General features: G+C 37.0%; 1 protein-coding gene across 3 annotated transcripts in view; it reads left to right on the forward strand.

Moving 5' to 3' along the window:
• Positions 1-27027, forward strand: part of LOC106065110 (lachesin-like) — a 150276-nt gene that overhangs the window by 79191 nt on the left and 44058 nt on the right. For all 3 annotated transcript variants that reach the window (XM_056025081.1, XM_056025067.1, XM_056025074.1), the window contains exon 3: positions 6563-6699. In XM_056025081.1, coding sequence (XP_055881056.1) covers positions 6563-6699 — 137 coding nt within the window. The remainder of the gene's footprint in view (positions 1-6562; positions 6700-27027) is intronic.

A 27027-nucleotide genomic window follows, 5' to 3' on the forward strand; every position in this document is an offset into this window, starting at 1 on the left:
ATCGGGTTGATATGAGATAATGTCACTTAAAACGCTTAAAGTGAAAGGCAAGATTACTTGGTGGAAAACCATTATGGAAGTCACATAGATAGAACCTACATTGTCTATGGGCATACAAGTGAAACCTGAGCGGAGGAGGGGGGAAATAACTGGTGAATGTTGGTCTACATTTGTTCAATGTCCAAGACTGTTCTAGATGTAGAGTAAAAAAGAAACTAAAAAGACAACGCTTTCTGTCTATAGACGTCCTAGATAACGCCATTATACAAATACAAAGTTTTAAACTAACTATAGGTTTGAAACTCATCATAAATATATACAGTAATCAAACTTAAATCCTTAAATAGATTATATTATTCTAGGATTGTTTTGCAAGTGAGAATATAATAGTGGTTGCCATCTTGACGTATCTAAGGGCAGCAGTCAATCATATGTAATGGTGGTTGCCAACTTCCCATGATGTATAAATGTGCTAAAATTCAAACCGTGACTATTTCGATATCGAAAGTACCATGAGTACAATAAGAATACATTAGCCTACAAAAAATTAACGGTGCCAGGATCTTATCTTCTTATCTTATATAATGCAGACGTTACTTCAAAAAAGAAGATAAATACGTCCTACACGTCATGCATTTAGTCATGCATGTTAACCAATGACTTCAATTCTGCCAAGTCACTGGTTTTCCTGGCTAGCTCAGGCAACCCATTCCATGCTCTAATAGCGCTAGTGAAGAAGGAGTATTTGTACAAATTTGTCCTAACATATGGAACGAGATATGTGCCTTTATCTTTGTGTCTTTCTGAGTATTTTATTGAATTTTGTTTTTGTATTTGAAGATTATGGGTTTAATGTATAATTGCTACTTTGCATTTAAGTCTTCTATCCTGAAGGCTTTCTAAATTTAGTGATTTTGCTTAAGGTGTTACTCTAGTCAAATGTGAATACCGTATTCGTTTGACATGAATCTCACTGCTCTATTTTGTGTCTGTTCCAGTTTCTTAATATTTTCTTAATATGAGAGGTCCCAAACAGAGGATGCACATTCTATTAGTCACGAGGAAAATAAATGTCGGGGGTTTAAGTAACACATGCCCAGCTACTAGCGCTTTGGGTCGCTTTCTGGCTGTATGGAGAGAGAGAGAGAGAGAGAGAGAGAGAGAGAGAAAGATTGAGAGAGAGAGAAAGAGAGAGAGAGAGAAAGATACAAAGAAAGAGAAAACAGAGAATTAAAGAACAAGAAACACATTTAACTACGGTAAGACGAATACAGACTTTGGTGTCAGCGGTGAATTGTTGGTTTGTTTAAGCCCCAGATTTGAAGGTCTATTAGACTCAACTTGTTGTCAATGCCCTGCCAGCGAACCGTGCCGTTCACCCGAAAACTTTTATTCGGACCCCGTCGGCATAAATCGCTTTTTATCGGGTAACAGCACAAGGGATAACTCTTTCTCTCGTGGTCGAACAGCTTCGAGTAACTGCTCCTGATTAGGTGGAGGGACTAGTCAAGCGATGATGGAATAGGAGAATCAAACTAATTCTCTCCCTTTGCCCAGGCAGTAACAATAAGAGGAAGGGGGAACAACTCTGTTTATGAGATGGCCATCGATTCTGCTTAACTGTGTTCTATATTCCATCTAGTAAGTCTCTCTTGGACTGTTGACTATAGGTCTGCCACAAAAGCGGGGGATGGGCGGGGGAAGAATGATATTAAAAGTCTTAATTGCTTATGGGTGGGAGCGCAAATATCGGGATGGTGGTGGACTGAGACTAATATCAATTTTAGTGGCTGTCCAGAGCTCCTTGACTCGCGGTCAAGATATAAATAGTAATTGAATTGGCTTCATATGGAGTCAGCATGTAATGAGGCATTATCTTTAGTTCTTTCTCAGTCTGTCTTGTGTGTCATCTAACATGTGAGTAATATTAATGCTCTACTTAACAAGCCTTACACGCACACAGAAACCAATGTGTCCAGTTGCTTGCATTTTAGTATTCACACATTCTGAACTTTAATAGAATAATATACATCATTGTTAATTTTACCAGCGGGCAAACAGTTGGACAATCGAAGTATCTGACAATCTGAGTGTCAAACAATCTAAGTCAAACCATCTCGGTCAAACCTCACTCGGTTAGACTCTATCACCGCCACTCATTGATCAGGGAACATGAAATGCACCAAGATACCTGTTTGTAGTCGCTGAATGAACTCTTTATGGTGTCTGTTGTATTTATGTGTATTTTTCTGTTGTGTTGTCTTTACATGAGAAACGAGTCCTTGTAATCACAAAAAATTTCCGTAAGGATCAATAAAGCAGTCTTAGTCTTAGTCTTAATAGTTAAACAGTTTAACTTGTGAAGTTTCAGACGTTCATTCAGAATTGATGACTATGCAGTGTTAGCCCAAACCAGGGGGAGGCAGTGGGGCAGGCTTCGAACCCGAGACCATCATGACGACAGTCCCGAGCGCACACCAGACTATCAAGAAGCCATTCGGTCAAAGAATTATTTCAATTCTCTCATGAAAATCAAAGACTCTGAAGTACTTGTACTACGTGTACTCTGTCCTTATAAAAAATGGATGCATCAACTTTGGTCGTGACTTAGCCACTAAATGACGTCTGCATCTTTTTTGTTGTGTCTGCCCACCTGTAGAGTTTGAAAAGTGTCAATGTTTCTCGTACATCAGTGTATCATTTGGTCTGTTTAACCTCTATTTGTTTCTCGAGTTGACCAACTGCTGTCTTATTATTTCTTGTGAGCTATTAAAGTAGATCTATTTGTGTGTAGGATGTACAATGTTGTTCTTGACTTATAAACTCTTTCTTTTCTAAATACATTAAGTCAAATCAATGCTAAGTGATGTCAAATCAATGCCAAATGATGTCAAATCAATGCTAAGTGATGTCAAATCAATGCTAAATGATGTCAAATCAATAATAAATGATGTCAAATCAATGCTAAATGATGTCAAATCAATAATAAATGATGTCAAATCAATGCTAAATGATGTCAAGTCATAAAGAATTTCATCAAGATAAAAAAAAAACACGCACTCTTTGAGCCCGCGATTTTTAAGCTCGCCACTAGCCCAATACGTGCGTTCAGCATCAAATTCTTCAACTTAGCGTCTCACAAGTGAACATAAATTCTGTGGGCGGCACCAGAATAGAAAAAAAAGGTCACTATATAATCAGTCAGCGCCATGTTAATATTGTCCTACTGAACTAAATATCTCGGGATCCCAGTTGCAAGAATGTGGAAGCATAATTTTACCTTGAATTTTGACTTCCATTCAGCTGAGTACAATGTGAGGTAATTTGCATGGAAGAGGCACTTGTCCAAAACTCTAGCCCTGCTTTTTGAAACAAAAGCTCCTTCTTCCCAACCAGAATAAGCTCATTGCCTTCTGATTAAATTAAGACCTTTGGGTTACTTATACAACACACTAGCACAGTGTTTCTCACATTGTGGAGCGCACCCACTAGGGGAGCGATGTCCTCACGATGTGGGGGGGGGGCGACCTGACAAGAATGGGAGGGGCGGTGTGGCGGTCAATTTATTTGTCAAGAAAAAAATAATGATGTCTCCTTCTTTATTGGACTTAATTTGACATGCGAATTGCCCTGTCCCAACCCTTCTTGATCTAACTTTTTTGACATGCGCACTTCTTACTTTGAGAACAAAAATATAATACGTATGGCTGGAGAATGAATTTCTGAAGTTAGGAACTATGAAAAAAAAAACAATTTAAAACAGACATAAAATATAGTGCATATGTTTACACTTAATTAACACGCATTCTCTAAGGTAGTGTCTGACTATACTGGGATAAGTTGAGGTTGACTTGTGCACGAAAGATAGCTCAACTGTTCAAATATCTAAAAATCACTAATTTCTTGTGAACTTATATCGGCTGTGAGCACCTAGCAATCTTCTGTACACATGGATAAGTCACCTTGATAAATTGTTTGTCATTAACCACATACACGTATTTCAAAACTCTCATTACTAATCTAGATATTCTTTAGTATACTGTTATATACATAATATATATAAATATATATATATATATATAATATATATATAAATATATATATATAATATATATATAAATATAATTTTATAATATGGATGTATACACGTAGGCGTATATATATTATATTGTTACGTATTTCTGAATCTTCTGGCTAGATGTATTAGTTGGCACACAAATAAAAACACAGCAAAGAACTTGACGACTAAACTTTCAGTATCATATAACTTTAATGACTATTAACCCTAACAATTCGTTACTGTAACATGTAGCGTAGAAGACTGTACAATATCTGTCAGTTTACAGTTAGCTATACTTCGTTGCAATTCATCTCTTCACTTCGTTGCAATTCCTCTCTTCTCAACTTTCCTCGAGCCGTATTCCACAGAACAGACCAACGACACACTTCCCAGTGTCGCTCCAGGTCTCCCAAAGCTGAACCAAGTCGTACTCAAGTCTACCGAATCAGAGCCGCACACGTCTTACATCGACTGTATCGACTGTAACAGCTCAAGTCCACTGTAGTTCGCTGTATAGACTTTAACGACAGTAGTCCACTCCAGTTAACTCTACCCTAGTTAACTTGCATCGAGTCGTACACATTTCTCTTCCACAGAGCCGTACACGTCTTACATCGTCTGTATCGACTGTAACGGCTCACTCACGACTCCATACGACTGACTTTAACATTAACTCTCTGGCTTATATAGAGTCCCTAATCGCTTGTCCAAAGTTGCACAAACACGGCTAGTATCCTCTGAAATAACACGTGAGGAAACGTCACATCCTGTCTTTGTTTATACATGTAGATTCCAGAAAACATCGGCTGCAGTGTCATCAAGTTGGGGTCACACGTAGTGACCTCTATCTGTCACTGTTCATTAGTAACTGTCCCCCTACTTAGATCTGTTCGTCCCCTGGAACAACACGTGAGGGCACGTCACATCCTGTCTTTGTTTGTACATGTAGATTCCAGAGGACACTCGCTGCTGTGTCATCTCGCCGGGGTCATACGTTGACCTCTACCTATCACTGTTCATTTGTAACAATATATATATATATATATATATAATATATATAGTTATACATTGTCTTAAATGTTGCATACATTTTATTTTATTTAATATACATTTTAGAAAATAACTATTAGTAAAAATAAATAATAAAACAAAACAGTTTGTATAGTACTAATAAATAATAGTTTTGAAATTAATTTTTTTTATTGAAATACATAGTATATCTACTTTTATCGTTTCATGCATAAAGATATACATGCAGACAAGTTATCTCCCTTACATATCAACATTTAAACTATATCTATTTCCTGAGAGTGCAGAGAATACTCTCACCAATTCACATGTTGTTGTGTTTTGTAGAACAACTTAAGATTTATAAGAAAAGCCTCAAAGCCAAACTCTGAAACCGAAGGTCACAGGTTCAAGCTCAAATCCATTTGAGGATGGAAATTTTATAATACACGAGTCTGATCGTTTCCAAGGCAACGAAAATCTTTAAAAAAAAGTTATTAAAGGTTGTTCAAAATAAATAAAAACATAGAATTGGTCGTTGCGCTGGACCTAGGAGACCTAGCTAACTGTTGTTAATAATTTCAATGTCATATCATTTGGCTCATAGTTCACTAGATTTTGAAACGAAAAAAATAAATGTGTGAAAGTTAAATAAAATTATTGTATACAGCTCCAGTGCTCTATGTGGGAGGGAATGGGGTGTCTGGGAGGCTTCCTTGTTGCTAATAGTTTCCCCAAAAAAAAACACGTGACTGTTTTGCATCTATTGCAATTAATTTGTAACCAATCCAAACTTGTGTTTCTAAAGTTTTGCTCAAAACATTATTGGTAAACATTAACGTCTAAATTATCTTCTCTATTCACTTAGCCTTAAGGTAAGGGCAGCGGCGTCGTCAGGGTGGGTGTCATTCGATACAATCTATCGTTTAGTTGTTGTTGTGTTTTAATTATACAATGAGTTCATCTTTGGGCGCCTCCCAGCTCTGATGGGTACCTGACATAAATTGAGGGAAAAGTAAAGGTGGTTGACAGGACACCCTCGTTAACCGTGGGCCACATTTGAAAAGGGAACTTTACTTACTTTACTTACTTTACTTTAGTTAATTAACCACTGTCATTGATTGGTACATAGCTGCAAAATATGCCTTGATTGAAAAAAAATTGCAAGCAATGATAATTTTTAACTTAACCTACAAAACAAAATCTCTTTGAGTCAAACCTAGGGGGAACTCCGTAACCGCCATAAGTTGTACTGCATTGTAAGATATTAGAAATTTCTTTCATGTTCACAACCCCCGAAAAAACGCCCCTGTTTTTAGTCTTTGGTCAAATATTCTATAGCCTTGCGTTCATCTTGCAGATTAATATCTGGCAAAACTTTCTCTAAAAGTCAATAACAAGAGTCACAAGACCAAGGCAAGAGCGAATACAAATTAGTGAAAGATATGTGTTTGGATGTTCAGCTCAATGTTTTTGTCTCTTGTTGTATTGCAGCCCTGTGCCAGCACGCCTTGAAGCCTACCACCATTCTCCATCAGCCACACATCAACGTGGTTAACAAAAATGTCACGGTGGTGGCCGGAGAGACGGCCATACTGCCCTGTTCAGTGGACTATCTAGGAACGTATAAGGTCAGTGCTGAAATTAGTTTGATGTTCCTAATCTTGTCTTTTTTTTTAAGAGGGCTCATTTCAATTTACTTACCTTGACAAAATCTGCACTATAGATCGCAAGGCCTGAAAGGGGACCTTTCATTTCAAATTTAAAAAAAAATTAATGCCCATTAAATTAATCCCTTAAATGTTGTGTTTTGTTTGGACTGTGTCCTGTAAATCAGTTAAAGATGTATACTTTTGAATAGTCCTTTGTATGTTTATTTACACTGTGTGAAGAATACAAGAAACACAGTAAATCGCAACAAATCATATAGATCTATATCTACCATTAGGTAAGCATTTCTCAACATCCACTAGAAGTTTGTCTTAAGGAATGGTGATAGTAAAGCAGAAGTTTGTTTCCATGTTGGAGAGCTGAATCGCAAGCTCGGGTTCTGAGATTTGGATGACTGCAAGCTCAAATGGATTTAAAAGAAAACATTTATCGTGTTGCTGGCCTCCCCTGCTCAATTCTTGTTCCCTTGTATTTTGTAGATGTTCTTATATCTAGTTGAACTCTAACTAAAAATACAAATCGATATAAGTGGAAACAAAATTGTGTTATTATCAACTTGTTAAACTTTTGTCCTACTACTTGACCTCACAGCACAAAATGGGAAAATACTTCAGAAGAAAAGTGGAAGTGTTAGCGTAATTGCCGCCCTTGGAAAGTTGAAAATGAACAAAAAAGGTTAATTACAGACCTAGGAAACATATTAATAAGTCATTATTACATAATCTGACATGTCGAGAACATATTAAAGATGTTCTTTACTTGCAAATGGTTTTAAATTATTAGAATGAACAATTTCCTTTTAGAATAACTTCCACATCTCCATGACATCTCCATGACATCTTGCTGATCAGTTACATATGTAGAAAAACTCTGATCAGTTACATATGTAGAAAACTCTGATCAGAGTTCATCAATTTGGACATAATCTTCTATATTAAAGTAACGTCTGTAATATACACGACAAGATTTCATCCCGTATCCCATATGATAGAACTTTCAGATAAGCTTGGCTTTATTTGAGGATTCACTCGAGAATATCTTTCGAATCAAACTTTGTTTAATGCCCGCATTTGTTGTATCGTTGGAAGTCTTGGACTAGAGACTTTGTTATTTATAAATCCATAAAAGTCCATTAAAGTATATTTATTGATACTCACATAGCACGATGGAGCCAACCTCAGACAAGACCAACCTGACGAAATATGTAGGTGGACACATGGGTCTCCACTTTCTCGGGACACATGATGTGTGATTTAGTTCTAAAGAATATACAGCACCGTAGACATACTAAAGAATATACAGCACCTTAGACATACTAAAGAATATACAGCACCGTAGACATACTAAAGAATATACAGCACCTTAGACATACTAAAGAATATACAGCACCGTAGACATACTAAAGACGACTAAGTTTGATCCTCAAAACGATTTAAGTGGACGATTGGTAGTCCTATATTAGTAACAGAGAAACACAACTAATACATTTGTTTAAAGCTACGAAAACTAAAACCTTGACCATTGTAAAGATGAGGGAAAACAATATTTTGAAAATATGCGTCTGTGTGTGTGTGCGTGTCCTGAACAAGTATTAGTGGACACAGTGGTCTAAGTCCACTTTATAGCTCATTGTGTTCGGCTAATCATTTTATGATCTCTGCCAGGGCCCTGAACGAGCTTTAGTGATTTTTTAAGTCCACTTTAGAGCTCACTGTGTTCTGCTGATAATGTCAACGTGACCTCGGATTTCTTTGCGCAACATTGTATTCTGTGAACCACCAACTGGTGAGAGAGTGACACAATTTGACCAACACAATTATACAAAATTTCTTTTTTTTTTCTTCCCAAACAAAACGAAATCCAAAAAACGAAGCCAGCATAGATCTTCTTGTTGCATTTCTTTTCTACCTCTAAAAAAAAGAATTTAAATAAACAAGTGAAAATTATGGATCTTGTAAACATGTTTTCTGTTCCGTATTTTAAAATTAAAACATTAAAAGTTCATACAACATGTCAAAGTAAACAAGTTCTATTACGTATCATGATATATATATAATGTTGCTGTTGTAAAGTGTTCATGACTCATGTGTTCGATGTATGTGTGTGTGTCTGTGTGTGTGTGTGTTGTGATTATTATTAGTATCTTGAGTTTTTATTTTATTTTATATTATTTTATTAGTATTGTGTGCTATGGCACCTCCTCTGTTGACATCTGGGGAAGGGGTATCTCGGAGAAGATTTTTGTGATGCTGTAATGCGGTCAGTTGATACCACTCATCTCAAGTCGGCACTCGAACCCTTGCTAGGTAGACTCCGGTATAGAGTTATGCAACCAAGCCACACAGCCTAAACTAATCCTAGGAGAAAAAAAACAATGTATATAGATTGAGTCTACTCCAAGTTGTGATGAGAGATGCCACCAAATTCATTGTTCGTAGCACAACACAATACATAATTATTCAGTAATGAATAAAGCACAATTCTTCGTGTAGAATTACACATATATATATGCCATAAGGATAATTCTATTTTTAATAACAATGCTGAATTCACATGAAATAAATTGGTTAAGCTTAACAAGTTGTATTAATTATAAAAACAGAATCAATGAAACAAAAAGAATCAATCAAACAAACAAAATCAATCAAACCAACATAATCAATCAAGCAAACCCATTGAACTTTGACAGTGTACTCACTGCTCCTTATAAAATCTTTCTCAGTACTTTGATTTACATCACGTGACAATCTCATTTTTTGTCACTTTCTAGAACTGCGAGAATTTACTAGTGCATGAGGTCATTATTACTTTTTTTTTTTACTTTTTCTTTTGTACTAAACAAGGTTCAAAGCTAGGTCACACGCTCAGTGCCTTTTCGGCTTTCAAACGTCTAGAGGGGTTCGTGTTTGAGTATTAAACGAAAGAAATTGTTTTTTCGAAGCTCTCTTATCGTACCACGCACAAATAATTCGTGTTTAGTAGATTGAACAAGTTCTCGGTAAAATCTTGTTGTCAACTGCTAATACTAATAGAGATTGTATCATTTGAATATAGCAGCAAGTAATTAGTATCGCTATAGGGGTCCACCAAGCAAAAGGATATGAGGTCGGAATAACCAAAAAGAGGCATGAAGGCCAACAAAATGACACGTAAGACGCCCCTCCCCGCCACACACACACACATAAAGAAAGTAAGGCAAATGACATTCGTCGAATGTAACCCTGTTTCTTAAGACTCCATCAATCAAACCAGGTGAAAAATGGTAGGCGAGTATCAAACACTTTACACACACACAAATAGATTATACCAGTGGCAAGAAAAACACTTTAATAGGAAAACAATTTTTATATTTATTGCCACAACTGCTTTGTGCCAGAAGGCAGCGATTTATTTCATTATCTAGGTAACCAATGCTGAGTTTATATATTTTTAAAAGTCATATATTTAATCTTGGATGTGTGGGGGCCACATCAGTTGAAGACGTTTTCGATGCGATGATAAGTGAGCGTGATAGTTAAGTGAAGGATATCTTCGACTTTTGTTTAAGATTGTTCATTAGTTCTGAGTGTTTTTCTGTTTTAAAGGCAATTCTGTAAATTCAAAGACTGCATAGAATTCGTTACGTACAAATGGAGAGATGCCATTTAGAACGCTAACTCTCTCTCTCTCTCTCTCTCTCCCTCTCTCTCAGACACAGACACACACACGGAGAAGTACAAACAAACAATATTACGGTGAGCAGATTATTATAACTTCTAGTGGTTGCCCACATTTGGAAAGGAAATCTTGTTCAAACAGTCTTGAACGGAGAGCCAGGGCAAATAACCTTGTGTCGTGATGGAGTCTCTCAGAATCTGGCCAGACCAAAAACACAATAATAACAAAAGGGGGTATTTTCATCCCGTATATGTGTCCAAGAGTTAAAGCGTGTGTGTGTTATGTGGTGTATTTGTGCGTATGTGTGAATGTGTATGTTAGTTCCAAATGTAGAGAGATATGTATGTGAAAGCATACACCCAAACACACACACAAAACTGAAGACAGGAAAGGGAATCTGAAAGATATGACGCCATGTTTAGACTGTGACGTTATATTTATTTTGCTGATTTTTCTCACGTCATTCTGATATGACCTCATGCCTTTCCTATGGCCCCTAAATGTCTACGCAGAGGTCTTTATGTCTAAGCTGCGACATGCATGTGACCAGGCCCAGCCATAAGCTTATTTGATCTTCTGGCATATATACGCCATGTTCTGTTTGATTTTAGTGCCTTGGGCTTTTTCCTCTTCAAGATTTTTAAAGAGAGCTTTAAGGTGCGGGCTTTCTTTTGTGTATAATTTTTGGTTTCTCTTTTATCTCGGGGCAGCTTCCAACCTTTTTCAGCGATTTCCCTTACAGGCCAGGTCCTGTAATTTAGTTTGTGTTTAAACCCAGGCTCTCTTGGAGATCAATGTTTGAACTATCGACGTCTGTTCAACCACTGCTTTAAACAAATTTTCCTAGCACCGAAAAAAAAAATTCTCACTCATTTCTTCCGCCCCCTCCCTATGTTCCCTCCACCCTCCCACACCAATACCAGCCCTACTAAATGGATGTTATCACACTCCCTCTGGTCTCACTGCACCCCTCCCCACTTTCCCAGCACCAGCATGTTGATAGTACTTGTTTGCAACTAGAGGAAATAGAACGGGAGAGAGAAGAGGAGTAAAAAAAAAGGGAATGGGGGCGCCTTTGTGTACTTTGGAGGAGGGGGCTGTGATGGCAGGGAGAAGGGGCAGCAAAGATGGCAGTGGCGTCGGGTGTCGAAGATTCTATAATTGAATCAGAAATTTGAACTTGTCTTGAGGAAAACAAATATTAAATCAAAAGTATAAGAGAAAAAAACAAACATTGATACATAACAAACTACGTAGAGAATGAAAGTATATATGGAGCTCCTTCACCCAAACCTTAACTTGAATCAACGTTAAAGTTCACATTCTAATCTTACAATCAGAAATCAATCGGGAGAAAGAAAAATGTTGAAAATGTTTACGTTTAGCTTTTACCCTGTTAATGTTACCATGATCGCTTTTAAAATTCTTTTTAAAAAGTTGTACAACTTGAAATTAAAATCAAGGTCTCAAGCCTCCTCAAGGGGACTAATTAAACTTATAATACCACATCTGTCAATTACAATTTCTTTCCTTTGTTCGATTCCAAACAGAATAATTAATTTCCAATAGTTAATTAACTAATAGGTTGGTTAGTATTTTTAGCGGCCCCCGAAAGGGAAAAGATGTTATTACTTTTGTGTGGCCTGTCTGTCTGTCCGTCCGTCCGTCCCGTTTAGATCTCGTAAACTAGAAGAGAAAATGAAAATTGGACATCATGATATTTTAGATCATTCAAAGTTCTGATGCAACGGCTACTTTTTTCTTTTCTGAAAGCGAAAAATCTAATTTTTTAAATCACTTATGTAGGCAGTTTTTTCATAAAACATACTCCACTTTTACAACTATTAACTATTAAACACTCAGACACTTCAGGCTCTTTATCAGGGGAGACGACCGTATACCATATTTTTAACAAATTTATGCAAACGGTTGTAGATTTTTTGCCAAAAGTTTGTTTTTTTTATATTTGTATTGTTAAGTTATGTAAGTTCTGTTATACTAAGCACTACATTTACACACGAACAAATGTTTACTATTTTTTTAAAGAGAAAAAAACTATTTAGTATGCATTATATAAATTTAAAACAATTAATTATCTTATAAACTGCATTTTCTTAAGTTTATCGTATTCATCTACTTTATCACGGAAATGTTGTTTTTTTCTTGAGGATTCGAATAAGAGATTGAACAAAACGATTAGATCAATTATAAGACATCAGTTAGGCCAGGTTCACATCTAACTTTACATTCACTTTCACCTATCATTTGATCAGCTGACCGCTGGGGCACTACACAAGATCTGTCAACCTTCTTTCTCCATTTTTATCTGTCATTAGTCTTTGATATAATTTCATTTGGATGTTCTTTCTGAAAATATTGAAGCCTGCCTGGGTGGACCACTTCGGGGGCCGATTTTGAGTTTGTGTTTTCACACAAACTGTCTTTGTAACCTTGTTCTTATTATTGCTTCTTGTTTTGTCAGGTACAAGAAATAATTGGGGCAAATGTTAACTTGATTGGGTGTGGGAGAAATAACGTGTACAAAGTTTTTAACAGACAGAGTGAGTTGATATACGCTTTGTAATTATTTAAAATTATATAAAAGTATGTAAGTTTATTTCTATTTTTAAGTTCATATTATAGAGAAATAGTAGATGACCATTGCCCTGAGTCCATCTTAATCTCAGAGTGATTGAACATTCTCCATCCCCTTGCCACCCACCTCATTCAGATGTAAATAGTCTGTCGATTGGTAGACTTTTGTTTGATTGAGACACGTGACCTGAGATGATTGTTTGAGGGCGTCATGACTAATCGGCGTCAGTAAACATGGCGTACTTCCGCTTTGTCACATGATGCCAGTCAGACGAGCTCACAGGAACACTTCTCACAGGCTGTACTCTGGAGCATCCGGTCACCCATAAGACTTGCACGTATTCGGCATGATTAGCTGTGGTCATCCCAGCATTTAAGTCATTACTTGATTAAATAATAACATTCAATTTATAATCTAATAAGACACCTCAGAATTTAAGACATTACATTTTGATAAATAATTCCCAATATTGTTTAATAACTACAGAAACCAGAGGAGGACAGGGGGTCAGAGTCTTGGCATTATCATTCAATCAGGGCCAAAAATTGCGAGCCTTATCATGTTTGAACACTTGCATCGAGGACTAAAAGGTGTATATTTTATTGTACAATGTAATGCACTAATGATACTGCACCTTGTAGTACCATGCACTATACTGTGTAACATTGTAATATATTTACGTGTAGGTAGGTTGGAAGGCTGTTACAGAAAATGTATTTGAGTAGTATAAGAGTGTAAAGATCTTTTTTAAAATATATAACAGATAAGGCGATGATGACTAATCACGACAATCTCTTGGCCTCTTATAAGAGAATTCTTTAAATATTTTAAGGGCGGCCCCACCAGGACATTTGGGTAACAACCCACCGTGCATTTGCGCGAATGCCCATATAGCCAGTCCGCCCTTGACAATGACTGAAAATTGAAATTTAATATTTTAATATAGTTGCTGGCTTAAAATCCTGTCTGTCTTTGAAATATTAATTAAATAGCAATGTCAATTAGAAAATTCATGCATATTCAGTTTAGTAGGCCTATGTGTAGGCTTTATTGTGAGGGCATCAATACTACTCTAAGCATCAAACTAATAGGGTAACAAACTCGATCCCTATGGCAGTAAGAGAGAGATAGAGAGAGAGACAGACAGACAGACAGACAGAAATCAAAATCTTAGTATAAATGACTAGGCAATGACTTGAAAACCAAAGATAGGGATCCACCTTTCCCTTATCTATGTCTTATTTAATGTGTTTAATCATAATGGAATATATTTCACCTAATGTGCGGCTCTGGTTACAAATCTTCATGGCTACGTAACACACACACACACTCTCACTGACACATCTGGAAATCGAATGTTCCTTTTTTTTTTACGGACGTCACAAAGGCCAGTAATAAACAGAATTCCAATGATATTAGCGAGCCAGGGGTGGACACTGGCCTGAATCAAAGCTTGTCGCAATTTTTATTTCTATATCACGCATCAGCACAAGCTTCAGACATACTTAGTCATACACATGATATGATACGATGCGTCACATATAGTTACTTTGACACATATACACATTACATACATGTGTGGCACGCTTTCCTAATTAGATTATATTTATAATCTTATACAAGGAACACGTTTTTTTTAGCTATAAAAACATAACTACGTTTACATTAGCTTGGATTAATTATATCAGTTTATAAACTAAAACTAATAGATAGAAAGATATAGATATAGATAGATAATAGATTGATATTATCTTAGTAACCTAGTGATGTAGCAGTAATGAATGGACATAATAACTATTTTTATCTCAATATGTTTGCCTCCTTCAGTTGTAGAACGGCTATGGTTCACCTCGAACACTTTTTCATATGGATGTGGAGTCCTACTTTGGAGAGACACTCCAGTACACATATATCGCAGGTCAAGGTGGCTTTCGCTTTGGTGGTAGAGGAGCTGGCCATTTTCCGTTTGGTACGCTTTTCTTCAAGAGCTGAGGCCCATGTTTTCTCGCTGTCCATAGCTTTCTAGGTCACCGTCTCTCTCCAACTAGTGCGGTCTAAGCGCTATGTCTTCCCAATGGTCAGTATCAATGTTCACTGATTTTAGATCCCGTTTTATTACAGCCACGTAACGGAGGTGGGGACGGAGGTGGGGGCGACCAGTTTTTCTGGAGCCAGACGCACGTTAAAGCCTTAAGAAATGGAGATTTTATACCCAGCGTTGTGGCAGAGCAGAGCAAATGCAAACAATATATTAGCTTACATCGTTGAGACATAGCTAAAGCTACGTTTTAATATATTAGATAACATATTTGTTGCACAGAACAGCCAAAACTTTGTGTAGTTAATAGGTCGTTATGTAGGATTTACATTTACCATATGGGCCATATTAAAGTATGGAGATGTGTCTCTCTTTGGATAAAGTTTAAAACTGAAGCAGGCAGGAAGCTCGACACTAAATGAATAACTTAACTTTCTATCAACCTCCTTATCTTTGGATGGCTGCCTGGTCGTGCGGTTTTCACGCTGGACTGTCGTTCAGATTTATCGATGGTCCCGGGTTCAAACCCTGCCCGCTCCCATCCCCGTCATCCTGCGGGAGGTTTGGTCTAGGAAGTAATTATCTTCAACTCTGAAGGAACATCCGAAACATTTTACAAAACATTTTAAACATCTAGTTATTTCACATCCTCATAGTGTATCTCCTCAGAGAAAATGCCTATATGCAAACACTGTGTCTGGTACATAAAAACAAACTGATAAAAAATAATATTGATTACAGTACAGTATACCTCTACGAAGAGCAGTTAGCCAGGACATCCGCAGTATTATCAGCAGCAGACGCCTTGGCTTGGTCATGTTCATAGAATGCCAGAAGGTCGACAAGACATTCTGTATGGTGATCTTTCAGAAGGCAGGACAGCCCGCTGGTCGTCCACATTTACGGTATACGGATGTATGCAAACGCGACATGAAGATCTTCAAAATCGACACTTAAAGCTGGCAAAAAGTGGCACTGGATAGATTCACATGGAGAGCGAGCATAAAGGAAGGGTCCCGTAGTGGATAGAAACCCAATTAATAAGGGTTAGACGCATCTACATCATAAATAAGACCAAATACGACATCAGCCAACACTATGACCCCCTTGTTACAGTACTATGCTGCTTGATCTACACATTCAACTACACGCTGGTCATTCTCCCAAATAAAAACATTGAGGGGTCATCAATAACAACGGTCTAAAAGAGTCATCCTTACAATAGGTCACATTCAATAAAAGAAGACGTTAGTGGTGTATGAATATACTGGCAACCTGCATAAAGGAGTTTAGTAATGAATTACGGAAATATCGAAAACGGAAATCAGAAATGGAAGTTAAATAATGTCAGAACTGTAGCAGACGATAAGGATTGATTGAGTTATAGCAGAACAAAAATTTATTGAGTTGTACCTGAAGATGATGCTTGCTTGATCTGTAACAGAGCATAGAGGCTGATTTAGACGTAACAAAATGCACAGTTGATTGAGATTTAGCAAAAGACTATTGCAGAAGATAAAGGTCGATATAATTGTTGCAAATAATAAATACTGGTTTGGTGCAGTGGATAAAGAACGAATTAAATGTAGAATAAAATAAAGATTGATTTGAGTCGTAAAAAACGATGTAGATTGCTTTGTAGTACAAGATAAAAAGTCAGTTGGTTCATCAATTTGACTTTATTTTAGTTCTCCACATTTTTAACATTCGAGATCGTCACAGACAAATCGCAGATACATTAGAACGCCACGTCTGCAACTGGTCATTTCCGGAGTAAATTGAAGAGAATGCAAATCCTGAAGTTCTTGAAAACATAAACTGGTAGAGACAAAAGCTTTACTTAGCATAATGACGAAACAATAAACGATCGGAGGATTGAAACAAAACATATGTACAGTCTACAGTACACTCAAATACCAACACCCCACTCTCTCTCTCTCTGTCTGTGTCTCTGTCTCTCTCCAATAAACGATTGGAAGAGTGAAACAAAACATATGTACGGTACACTCAAATGCCAACACCCTCTCTCTCTCTCTCTCTCTCTCTCTCTCTCTCTCTCACTTTTCCTTCACACAGATCACAGAAGACACTCGCATCTTCTAAAACAAAAAGAAGTGCATTGGTCAAATCACTTGCACTAAAACAATAAATATAAATAATCCATCCATAGATATATAGATTATCCTTGGATGGATGAGATATGTTCTTTCTTTTGATAGATGAAGGATGTATTATCATTCCATTGATACTTTTATTCTCCTTAGATGGAAGACATCTGCTCTTACCTTGGATAGATGACATGTGTTATTCTTCGATAGATCTATGTATTATCCTTGGATGGATGATATACATTATTTCCTTATATAGATACATATGTATTATTCTTATTTTTACTTAATGAAGTCAATATTATCAGTGGAGTTAATGGTCAAACTGAAAAGTGTCCGTGTCCACACAGTCTGTATCAGTGGAGTTAATGGTCAAACTGAAAAGTGTCCGTGTCCACACAGTCTGTATCAGTGGAGTTAATGGTCAAACTGAAAAGTGTCCGTGTCCACACAGTCTGTATCAGTGGAGTTAATGGTCAAACTGAAAAGTGTCCGTGTCCACACAGTCTGTATCAGTGGAGTTAATGGTCAAACTGAAAAGTGTCCGTGTCCACACAGTCTGTATCAGTGGAGTTAATGGTCAAACTGAAAAGTGTCCGTGTCCACACAGTCTGTTATGACTCGAGATACGTGCTGGCGAAACTATTCCTTTGTGGGATGTGTGGCTAGGAAGCCAAAACCGCTTGGCTTCAGCTTTGCCACCTACCAAGGGGACTGGAGTTTGAATCCTGACTCGAGCAGAGTTGTGTTTGCTGAGCGTCTAAAAGGCAGCACGTAAACCTTCTTCCAGGGGTCAACTTTAGCCACTGGTCAACAAAAGGGAGAGATCAAAGCTCATTGAGTATTCTATAAGCATGAAAGATGCACTATACAAAAGCTATTTAAAAATAAAACCGTGGTCACAAAATGAGAGTACCATATCTACCACATTTTAAACTATTTCAAAGTATTCAGGAGTACTCGCAACTGTATCTCTTAAATACAAGACGAAGGTGTATCATGCCAAATACAAAGGTAGTTAAAATTTGATTCTTATGTTCACCCCAGAGCTTCGAAAAATAAACGCCCCTGTACACCAACTAAAAACGTATTTTGCGAGCATGTTCAAACCTTTATTGATTTGATAGCTCCCCGGTGGCTACCTTATCGACCTCATTAGGGTACAGAAAAAAAATATTGATGAGAATTGTGTCTGTCTTCGTCTTTTGTCCGGCATGTGGGCTCCCTCTCGTCCCCAGGTCACTTCTAACTGTTGCCTTGTGCAGGTCGCTAATGGACTACACACCCCTGGGTACACCGCTAAGTTGATTATAAACACATCAGTGCCGGAGTAGAATGCTGTGGAGCCTCTTTGACAAGTTGAAGTGAGTTATGGGTGATTCGAATTGATGTGTACAGCTGATGGAAACAGAACGCCGTTACTAAAAGCTGTGTTTTCAGCCGTACACTATAACTTGTCTTCTACGCTGTTACATGTTGTTTTAACTATGAATGTCTTCAACAGAATGACATATCTCGTCAACTTTGACAGTTCTTGTTCACTATGATATGTCTTGTAAACTTTGACAGTTCTTGTACACTATGAAATGTCTTGTAAACTTTGACAGTTCTTGTACACTATGATATGTCTTGTAAACTTTGACAGTTCTTGTACACTATGAAATGTCTTGTAAACTTTGACAGTTCTTGTACACTATGATATGTCTTGTAAACTTTGACAGTTCTTGGGAATTATGACGTGTGATGTGATAGAATGGAGGCCATTTTTGAAATACATATTATATACGAAAATAAAATCTTTACAAAAACAACAAAGTAATAATCAGAACTCTTCATATGGAAAAGTAAATATCATACAACACGATAAACTAAACAATGTCAAAGACGTTTAATTGAGGTTCTCATTGGCCTAATAAATACAAAAAGATGTATAATTTCAATATAATTCCGATAATATTTTAAATGCTTGGCAATTAATCTTAATTATAAAATCTCCTTTGATACTTTGTTGACTTTTTGTTTTTAAATAAGTCAAAGAATGAAAGATCATTGGCTCGAATTGAACTTATTGTGTGCTACAAATGGAAGAGCTTAGAAAATTTGATTGTACAGGGCTAAAATGTGCACACAAATCTCTCGTACTTTTTAAAAAAAAAAAAGCCTAGTTCATCAACACATCCTTTATTGTATACCCCGGATACACCAACAGTCTGGCTATTTATAGTCCTTTTTTCCCACTATGTATGCACCTTTCGTTAAATAAAGATTATTTACACCATTATGTCATAGTTTGTTTGGTTTTACGTTCTACGTATTTCGGGTGTTCCTTCAGACTTAAAGATTATTACATCCTTGTCCAAGCCTGTGGAAGGAGAGGAGGGGGGGGGGGTAAAGGTGAACGGCCGTCCATATGCAGGGTGCTAACGATTGAGAAGCGTAGCAAATATTACTGCACACTTACTGGACAGTCCTACAAACTGAAGAGTATGTCTTTCGAATTGGTGTACACTAATATAGTGTTTAATTATGTACATATGAATCATTGAATAGTTATAGAATAGTTTCATTATACCCATTGTGATTATTTCATCTTAAATGTTCCTTTGGCGATAGTGTCAAGATGTTGATTGTCGGTAATCGTTCATTACAATACGTGATCTGATCACACACATGTTTAGAATGACATTGTTTCCAAGGCATTCTATTACAATTTAAAAAAAACTATCATCTTTTTACAATATTAAATCTTATTCTTTTTAAAAGATCTATTTCTTACTCTGGAAGGTCTTCTTCTATAGTCAGTCAAACAGCGGGGGGAAAAAAGACCTAGTTCACTTGTCTCCCCCTACATAAATAGCATACAGTCTCTTCTGGCATTATTGTTGTTTGAGTATCGGCGCGAGGTCTAGGGTTGAGGGCAGCGCAAACTTCCAGACCGTGAGATGTGTATTAATGACAAACGAAGGTAATTAGCAAAACATCGGGAAATAGCCGAGAGCGGGACAGATCACCGAGCATCACGCGCCAAGGTGCGTGAGAGGAATAGGAGGAGTTTCGGCTTATGAGGGGGGAGAGTGGGCGCCAATCTTTGAATAAGCTGACCTTTGAGCAGATGACTAGCGAGCAGTGGGAGTAGTGACCAATTACTATAAGAATAGTTCCGGAACAAAGATGGTGTGTGTGTGTTTGTTCTTCAAATGCTAAGTGACACTCAGTGCCCAGTTTTTCCATATTTAGACAAATTTTTCCCGCTTTTTTTCTATCGTCTGGTTAATATGAATCTTACTTTTCTATGAAATTCTTTTTTAAACTTTGATGAACGAGGGAGAGATAGGAATCTAAGCCTAGAGGGAGGGACGTAGAAGGTATTGCGTCGACCTTTCATTGATGTGTAATCTGGAGATAACCCCGTTACAAACCAGGGGAAGGAGAGCGGGGTATTGGCCCTTGAAATTTATGAGTGACTTGCCCCGAAGGTCCTGGACCCTGTCTTGTTCGCGAGTCGGGCCAAGCTTATTAACCTAGTGACAAACTCGTGAATCACTTTTAATTTGGCCACGTCTGGTGGCCCAGGATCACCACAAGAGTTCAGCCAACTGGACACAAGTCTCAAAGATCAGCGTAGAAATAGAATGAGACCCGTCCAGTTCTAGACTAATTCTGAGTTCTCTTACGATAAGGATTTTATCTAAAATTTGTCGAAATAAATAGTTTTAAAAAAAAGCTTTTGTAATTGTTTCGATTAGTTCAGATCGGTTATGTAATTATGTAAAGTATTGGCCTAAACATAATAAATCGGTGTGATTAAAAATATTTCTACCAATTGTTTTTGTTTAACTTTTAACCTTCTCAATGAACTATGATCCTATCACTTGTCTGGACCAGTTGTGAAAAGGGTTGATGGTGGGGGATGGAACGGTGGTATCTTGGTGCATGTTTACGTGATCGTTTTGTTTTAAATGCATTACAAAAATGCGGTCACTCTGGGCTCAAGAGTCCTCAAGAGAAATAATTTAACTTATACCACCACATCTTTTCCCTTTTTCAAGATACCAAACAAAATAATTAACTACCAATAGTTAGTTAACTAATTGGTTACTTTTTTTCTATTAATTCTTGTGTTGTAGGAGAAATAACGTGTACAAACGTTTTACCACACTGACAGACAGGCAGACAGACAGACAGAGTTGATATAAGCTTTGTAAAAAAAAATAATTTCTGTACACTAGTTCATTAGAAAATTTCAGTCTAAATATAATCACATTAGCCTGCTCTTTGTTTAGATTTAGACATCTTATCTTATATTATCTTATCTTATATAATACAGACGTTACTTCAAAAAAGAAGATTACGTCCTACTCGTCATGCAACTAGTCATGCATGTTAACCAATGACTTAAATTCTGCCAAGTCACTGGTTTTCCTGCAAAGCTCAGGCAACCCATTCCATGCTCTAATAGCACTATTAAAAGATCCCTATTGCCAACTAAATAATAAAAAACATCAAAATAAAAAAAAATGTAGAAAACAAAGCTTATTTTAAGTGTAGTTGTATGAATTAGTTTGGATCAGTGATGTAATTAAGTTTGTAATAGACCTACTATATCTAGACTAACAATTTTAAATCTGTGTGATTAGCAATGTTTTAACCAATTGTTTTTGTTAGCCCAATTTCCTCCTGTTAGCTTTCTGAGTGCGTTATGATCCTATCACTTGGCTGGACCAGTTGGGGATTGGAGAGATCTGGGAGAATATTACCATGAAGGCTTTTTAAATGTAAAATTTGAACGACCTGGATTCAAAATCGAGGGCTCTAGCATCTCAATGCGATAAAGTAACAACTGTACTAGAGAAATGCTTATGAAAATAGAAGGATTTATAGTTGTCTATTGTTGTCTATTCTATTGTTGTCTATTGTTGTTTATTCTATTGTTGTCTATTGTCATCTATTGTTATTTATTTTTGTCTATTGTTATCTATTGTTGTCTATTATTATTTTCAAGCTTTTAAGGGGACTTTAAAGGGGATTAATTCAGCTTATGCCATCACATCAGTCAAGTAGGGTTTATTTCCATTGTTCGATACCAAACATAATAATTAATTATCAATAGTTAATTAAGTAATTGGCCTTTTTAAAAATTGATTCTTGTCTTATAAAGTAAAAAAAAAAGGTGCAAATTTTCAACTCCGAGATTGGGCGTTGGAGTAATAACGTTTACAAACTTTTTTCCTGGATACCGGATAGACAGAGTGAATTGATATAAGCTTTGTAATTATTTTGTAATACACGCGAAAGAACTTACATTTTGTACAATTCTCAACGCTTCTTGAATCTGTTTACCAGATACACCAACACAAAGCGTGTTATTGAAGGACTTCCCTTCAGATATTGACGGAAAGAAAATTTTGTTTTTATTGAATAATTTAATTGCCTGTTGAATGAATGTCTGGGGGGAGGGGGAGTGTCGGTAATTTCAACTTTCCTCGTGATAATAAAATAGTAAATTCACCAATAATAGAGTGGTGAAATGTTTACAGCCATTTGACCTTTCTTTATTATGTTCCTTTCGAGGGCCAAGTAGAGCTTAACATTCAAGCAACATCTAAGATTGCATTTTTTTTCCGTTTCAAACAGCAATCCAGGAAGAGTTTTTAAAACTAAAAACAAGATTACATTGTGTGGAAACACAAACTCAAAATCAGCCGTCGAAGTGGTCCACCCAGGCAGGCTTCAATATTTTCAGAAAGAACATCCACATGAAATTATATCAAAGACAAATGAGAGATAAGAATGAAGAAAAGAGGTTGACAGATCTTGTGTAGTGCCCCAACAGATCAAAGGATAGGTGCAAGTGAATGAAAAGTTAGATGTAAACCTGGCCTAACTAGTTCCCCTTTCAGACCTTGTGGTCTATAGGGCAGATGACGTACAGTTCATCTGTTTTTGTGGCCTACGGTTAACGAGGATGTCATGTAGCCAGCACAACGACCAACCGCCTTTACTTTTCCCCAACTAATATCAGGTACCCATTGGAGCTGGGTGGACTCAGAGGGGCCTAAGGATTGGGAAGTTGAAAATCCCAGTCTTCACCAGGATTCGAACCCGGGGCCCCCGGTTCGGAAGCCAAGCGCTTTACCGCTCAGCTACCGCGCCTCTCCTGGCCTAACTGAAGTCTTATAATTGATCGTATTGTTTTGAAAAGGCTCAAGCTCTTATTGGAATGCTCCAATAAAAAAACCGATCACACCATCGCAATAAAAATTGTTCACAATAATGTTATTTACATGATTACTATTCTTTTTAATTTAGGTCTAACTTATAATGCATACTAATTAGCTTTTTCTCTTTAAAAAACTGCTTGCATAACTGATTTTAAAAATTAGAATTTTTGCTTTCAGAAAAAAAAAAGTAGCCGTTGCATCAGAACTTTGAATGGTCTAAAATATAGTGATGTCGGATTTTCTAGTTTACGAGATCTAAACGGGAAAGACGGACAGACATTTCACACAAAACTAATAGCGTCTTTTCCCCTTTCGGGGCCGCTAATAACGCATTGAATGAATAGATTTTTAGTGTAATGTCATAGACTGTACTGATTTAAGATTGTTCTCTGTGGTCAATGTTACTTGTTGAAACCAAAAATAACGCAATTAATGGATAGATCATTTGTGTAATGTTTTAAACTGTACTGATTTAGGTAGTTTTCTGTGGTCAATGTTACTTGTCCAGGACTCTCTAGGACTGTCCAGTAATTTCTGCTACGCTAATCAATCGTTAGCCTTGAGAAATTGCACGCTGCATTTGAAGGACAGTTCACCCCCCCCCCTTATTCCTCCCACATTGACAGCAAAACAAGCTTAGAAAAAAAAGGGGGGGTCACTGCGGCTTGAACGAGCTCTCGGGACGTATTTAGACAACAATCGAGGCCAGTCGGCACATAATAAGGAGTAATTGGATTTGGTCGTCTATGTCGAGTGGGGGTCTAGAGGAAAGAGAGGGAGGGAACTGCCCCGTGTGGATAGGCCTTCTGGAAACTGGAAAGATGGACGCTCTCGCTGCTCTTCTGGGCACTCAAGAGGACAAAAAAGTTGGCGTGAAATTCCTTTGCAATATTTTTCCCTTATAATTAAAATGTGATCATTAATATGCAATTATATACATAATTGGTTACCATGAAAACTAATTTATAAAATAGTATAATAATAAAACAATTACAAATTAATCAAAAATATATAGAAGTACTATACTTAACAAATCTAATGTAGGCCTATAGTGTAGGCCTATAACTCATTACAGCATAACTATAACTACTCATGATTAAACATTACATATACATGTTATATTTACTAATGTTATATATCCATCCAGCGAACATGTCCCAGCCATCTAGCAGACGGCGTTTTCTGAGAACTGTAAAGATGTTGAGAAGGCCAGTTCGCACAAGGATCTCAGTATTGCACACTCTCTCTTGCCATGTGAAATTCAAGCTCCTTCGGAGGCAGCGCAAGTGGAATGAGTTTAGTTTTTCTCTCTTGCTTTGCGGGCAACTTGCGTCTGGCTCCATAAAAATCTGGTCGCCCCCCACCTCCATTACGTGGATGTAATAAAACGGGATCTAAAAACAGTGAACATTGATATTGACCATAGGGAAGACATAGCATTAGATCGCACTAGTTGGAGAGAGACGGTGACCAAGAAAGCTATGAACAGTGAAAAAACATGGGCCTCAGCTCTGGAAGAAAAGCGTGCCATACGAAAAATGGCCTGCTCCTCTACCACCAGAGCAAAAGCCACCTTAACCTGCGATATATGTGGACGTGAGTGTCTCTCCAAACTAGGGCTCCACAGCCACAGGAAAAGTGTTCTACGACTGTAGGATGCCAACAACATATAATAAAGTATAATAAGTACACTCGGTGGCGGAACCTTGGTACGACAAAGTTTTCGCGACAATTTATAGCGCAGCTTTAAAAGCAAGCACTAGAGAATGAACAAGCACAAAAACGCCAGACTTACTGTCACTCTCTACGATTCTCCTAATTCCATGAGGTATGGATTATAAAAATAAAACTTTTTAAATAATTGAACCTAGAGCATCGATTATAAGGGCCTGGTCAAACATTCCTTTCTCTGATTTTCAAGTTTAAAATCATGTTGTTACTAGAAACAAATAAGAAATAAAAGACGGAATTAGAATCTGACACTTTGAGGTCAACATTTTACAAGTTCTTAAAAATATATTTGTCTGTTATGTCCTTTTGACGTAATAAGACAAACTTTGAATATATATATATATAGATATATAACATAATCCTCTACTTACAAGTGAAGTTTTAAAAGTAATTGTAAGATGCTAAGAAAAGGATAAGACAATAAAAGAAAAGTCCCTATAGTTATAATTCAGTTCCCTTCCTGCAAGTACATACAAAAAATTTCTTTTAAGTAGCTAACAAAACATAAACTACAATTGAAATATAGATCTAGGAACATAAAATGAAAAGAAGACGAATGTAATAGTAGTTTTACTGGAAGAAATGTCAGTACATTTATAATTATAAACTAGATACATGTGTTTTTCATGTGTATCTATTGACTTGAACTGCTGTGTATTTTGTTGGATTTAAAAGTCGTCTTTATCAGAACCGAACATTTTGACTTTATATTCCTAAACTTTCAGTCCAAGAATTGAAAGGTCGCCCTTGAGACTACACAGTTTTGATAGAATATATTCATTCATACTTCTAGAACTAGAGCTACATTCGATTGTAGACTCTAGATTTAAAAAAAAAGGTAATTAATAATTGTTCTGGCCACATACCATCAACAAGGAGAATATTCATTTGATTTATTGTTTTGGAAGAGGAACTTGACTTTTGTACTTTGACAGACTATTTCAGTTCTGTAAATCAGTTCTGTAATCCAGTTCTGTAATCCAGTTCTGTAATCCAGTTCTGTAAATCAGTTCTGTAATTCAGTTATGTAAATCAGTTCTGTAAATCAGTTCTTTAAATCCGGTTTATGCTGCGGTGCTATTCCTATCCTTCGAAGCTGTTGCTTACAGTGTCTAACGAAGCGGCAGAGGTTCGGTTCCATCGCACTCGAAGATGTTGACGTGACCAATGTAACGGGAAATTAAAATTGACCCCTTGGGTGCAACACAAAAAGTAGGTACCGTTAGACCTGAACGACCTTTACCTTCTGAAAAACTTCATAGTTCCAAATGTTGCCTTCTCGTTTTGTTGTCTTTTCAATGTCCATAAGTTCACAGAGCACACATTGTCCGGCAATGATACATTCATGAAAGATCAAACGTCAGCACCCATCAAACTCATCAACATTAACATCACCACGATTGACCATCTGCTGGGGTTGGTCAGTGCCGCTTCTGGGGTTGGTCAGTGCCGCTCCTGTCACGCGCATAAACAGCTTCAATAATTGCAAATTGCCCATGACAGGCCAACACTGAAGATCGTCTGTTCCCGGCGGAGAGCATTCAACGGAACTCAATCCACCAGGACACATGAGCGATCCTGGATTACGCCTGGGACAAGATGAAGAAGAAAAAAAAAGCGAAAGTGAATACAAAACAAACTGGGGTGAAAAATAAATAAAGGACCGTTCAAAGGTTTGTTCTTCTAGTTGGCTATAGTGTGACGTCAGCGTTTAGGATTTCTTGGGAGGCCTTCTCGGTCATTTGTCTGTTTAGCTCTTTGATATGTCTTAGATTTATTTTTTTTCTTTTGTTTAAGAACCAGAGTTTATTAGAGCATTTGAAGTAGAGTTTATCAATCAGGGTGATCAAACTTCTGCGACGATATTGTTTGGCAAATAGAGCGGCTACAAACTAACAGTACCAACTAACAATCTCTCCAGTACCAACTAACAATCC

Source organism: Biomphalaria glabrata, chromosome 1, assembly GCF_947242115.1.
Source record: "Biomphalaria glabrata chromosome 1, xgBioGlab47.1, whole genome shotgun sequence".
Taxonomy (NCBI): domain Eukaryota; kingdom Metazoa; phylum Mollusca; class Gastropoda; family Planorbidae; genus Biomphalaria; species Biomphalaria glabrata.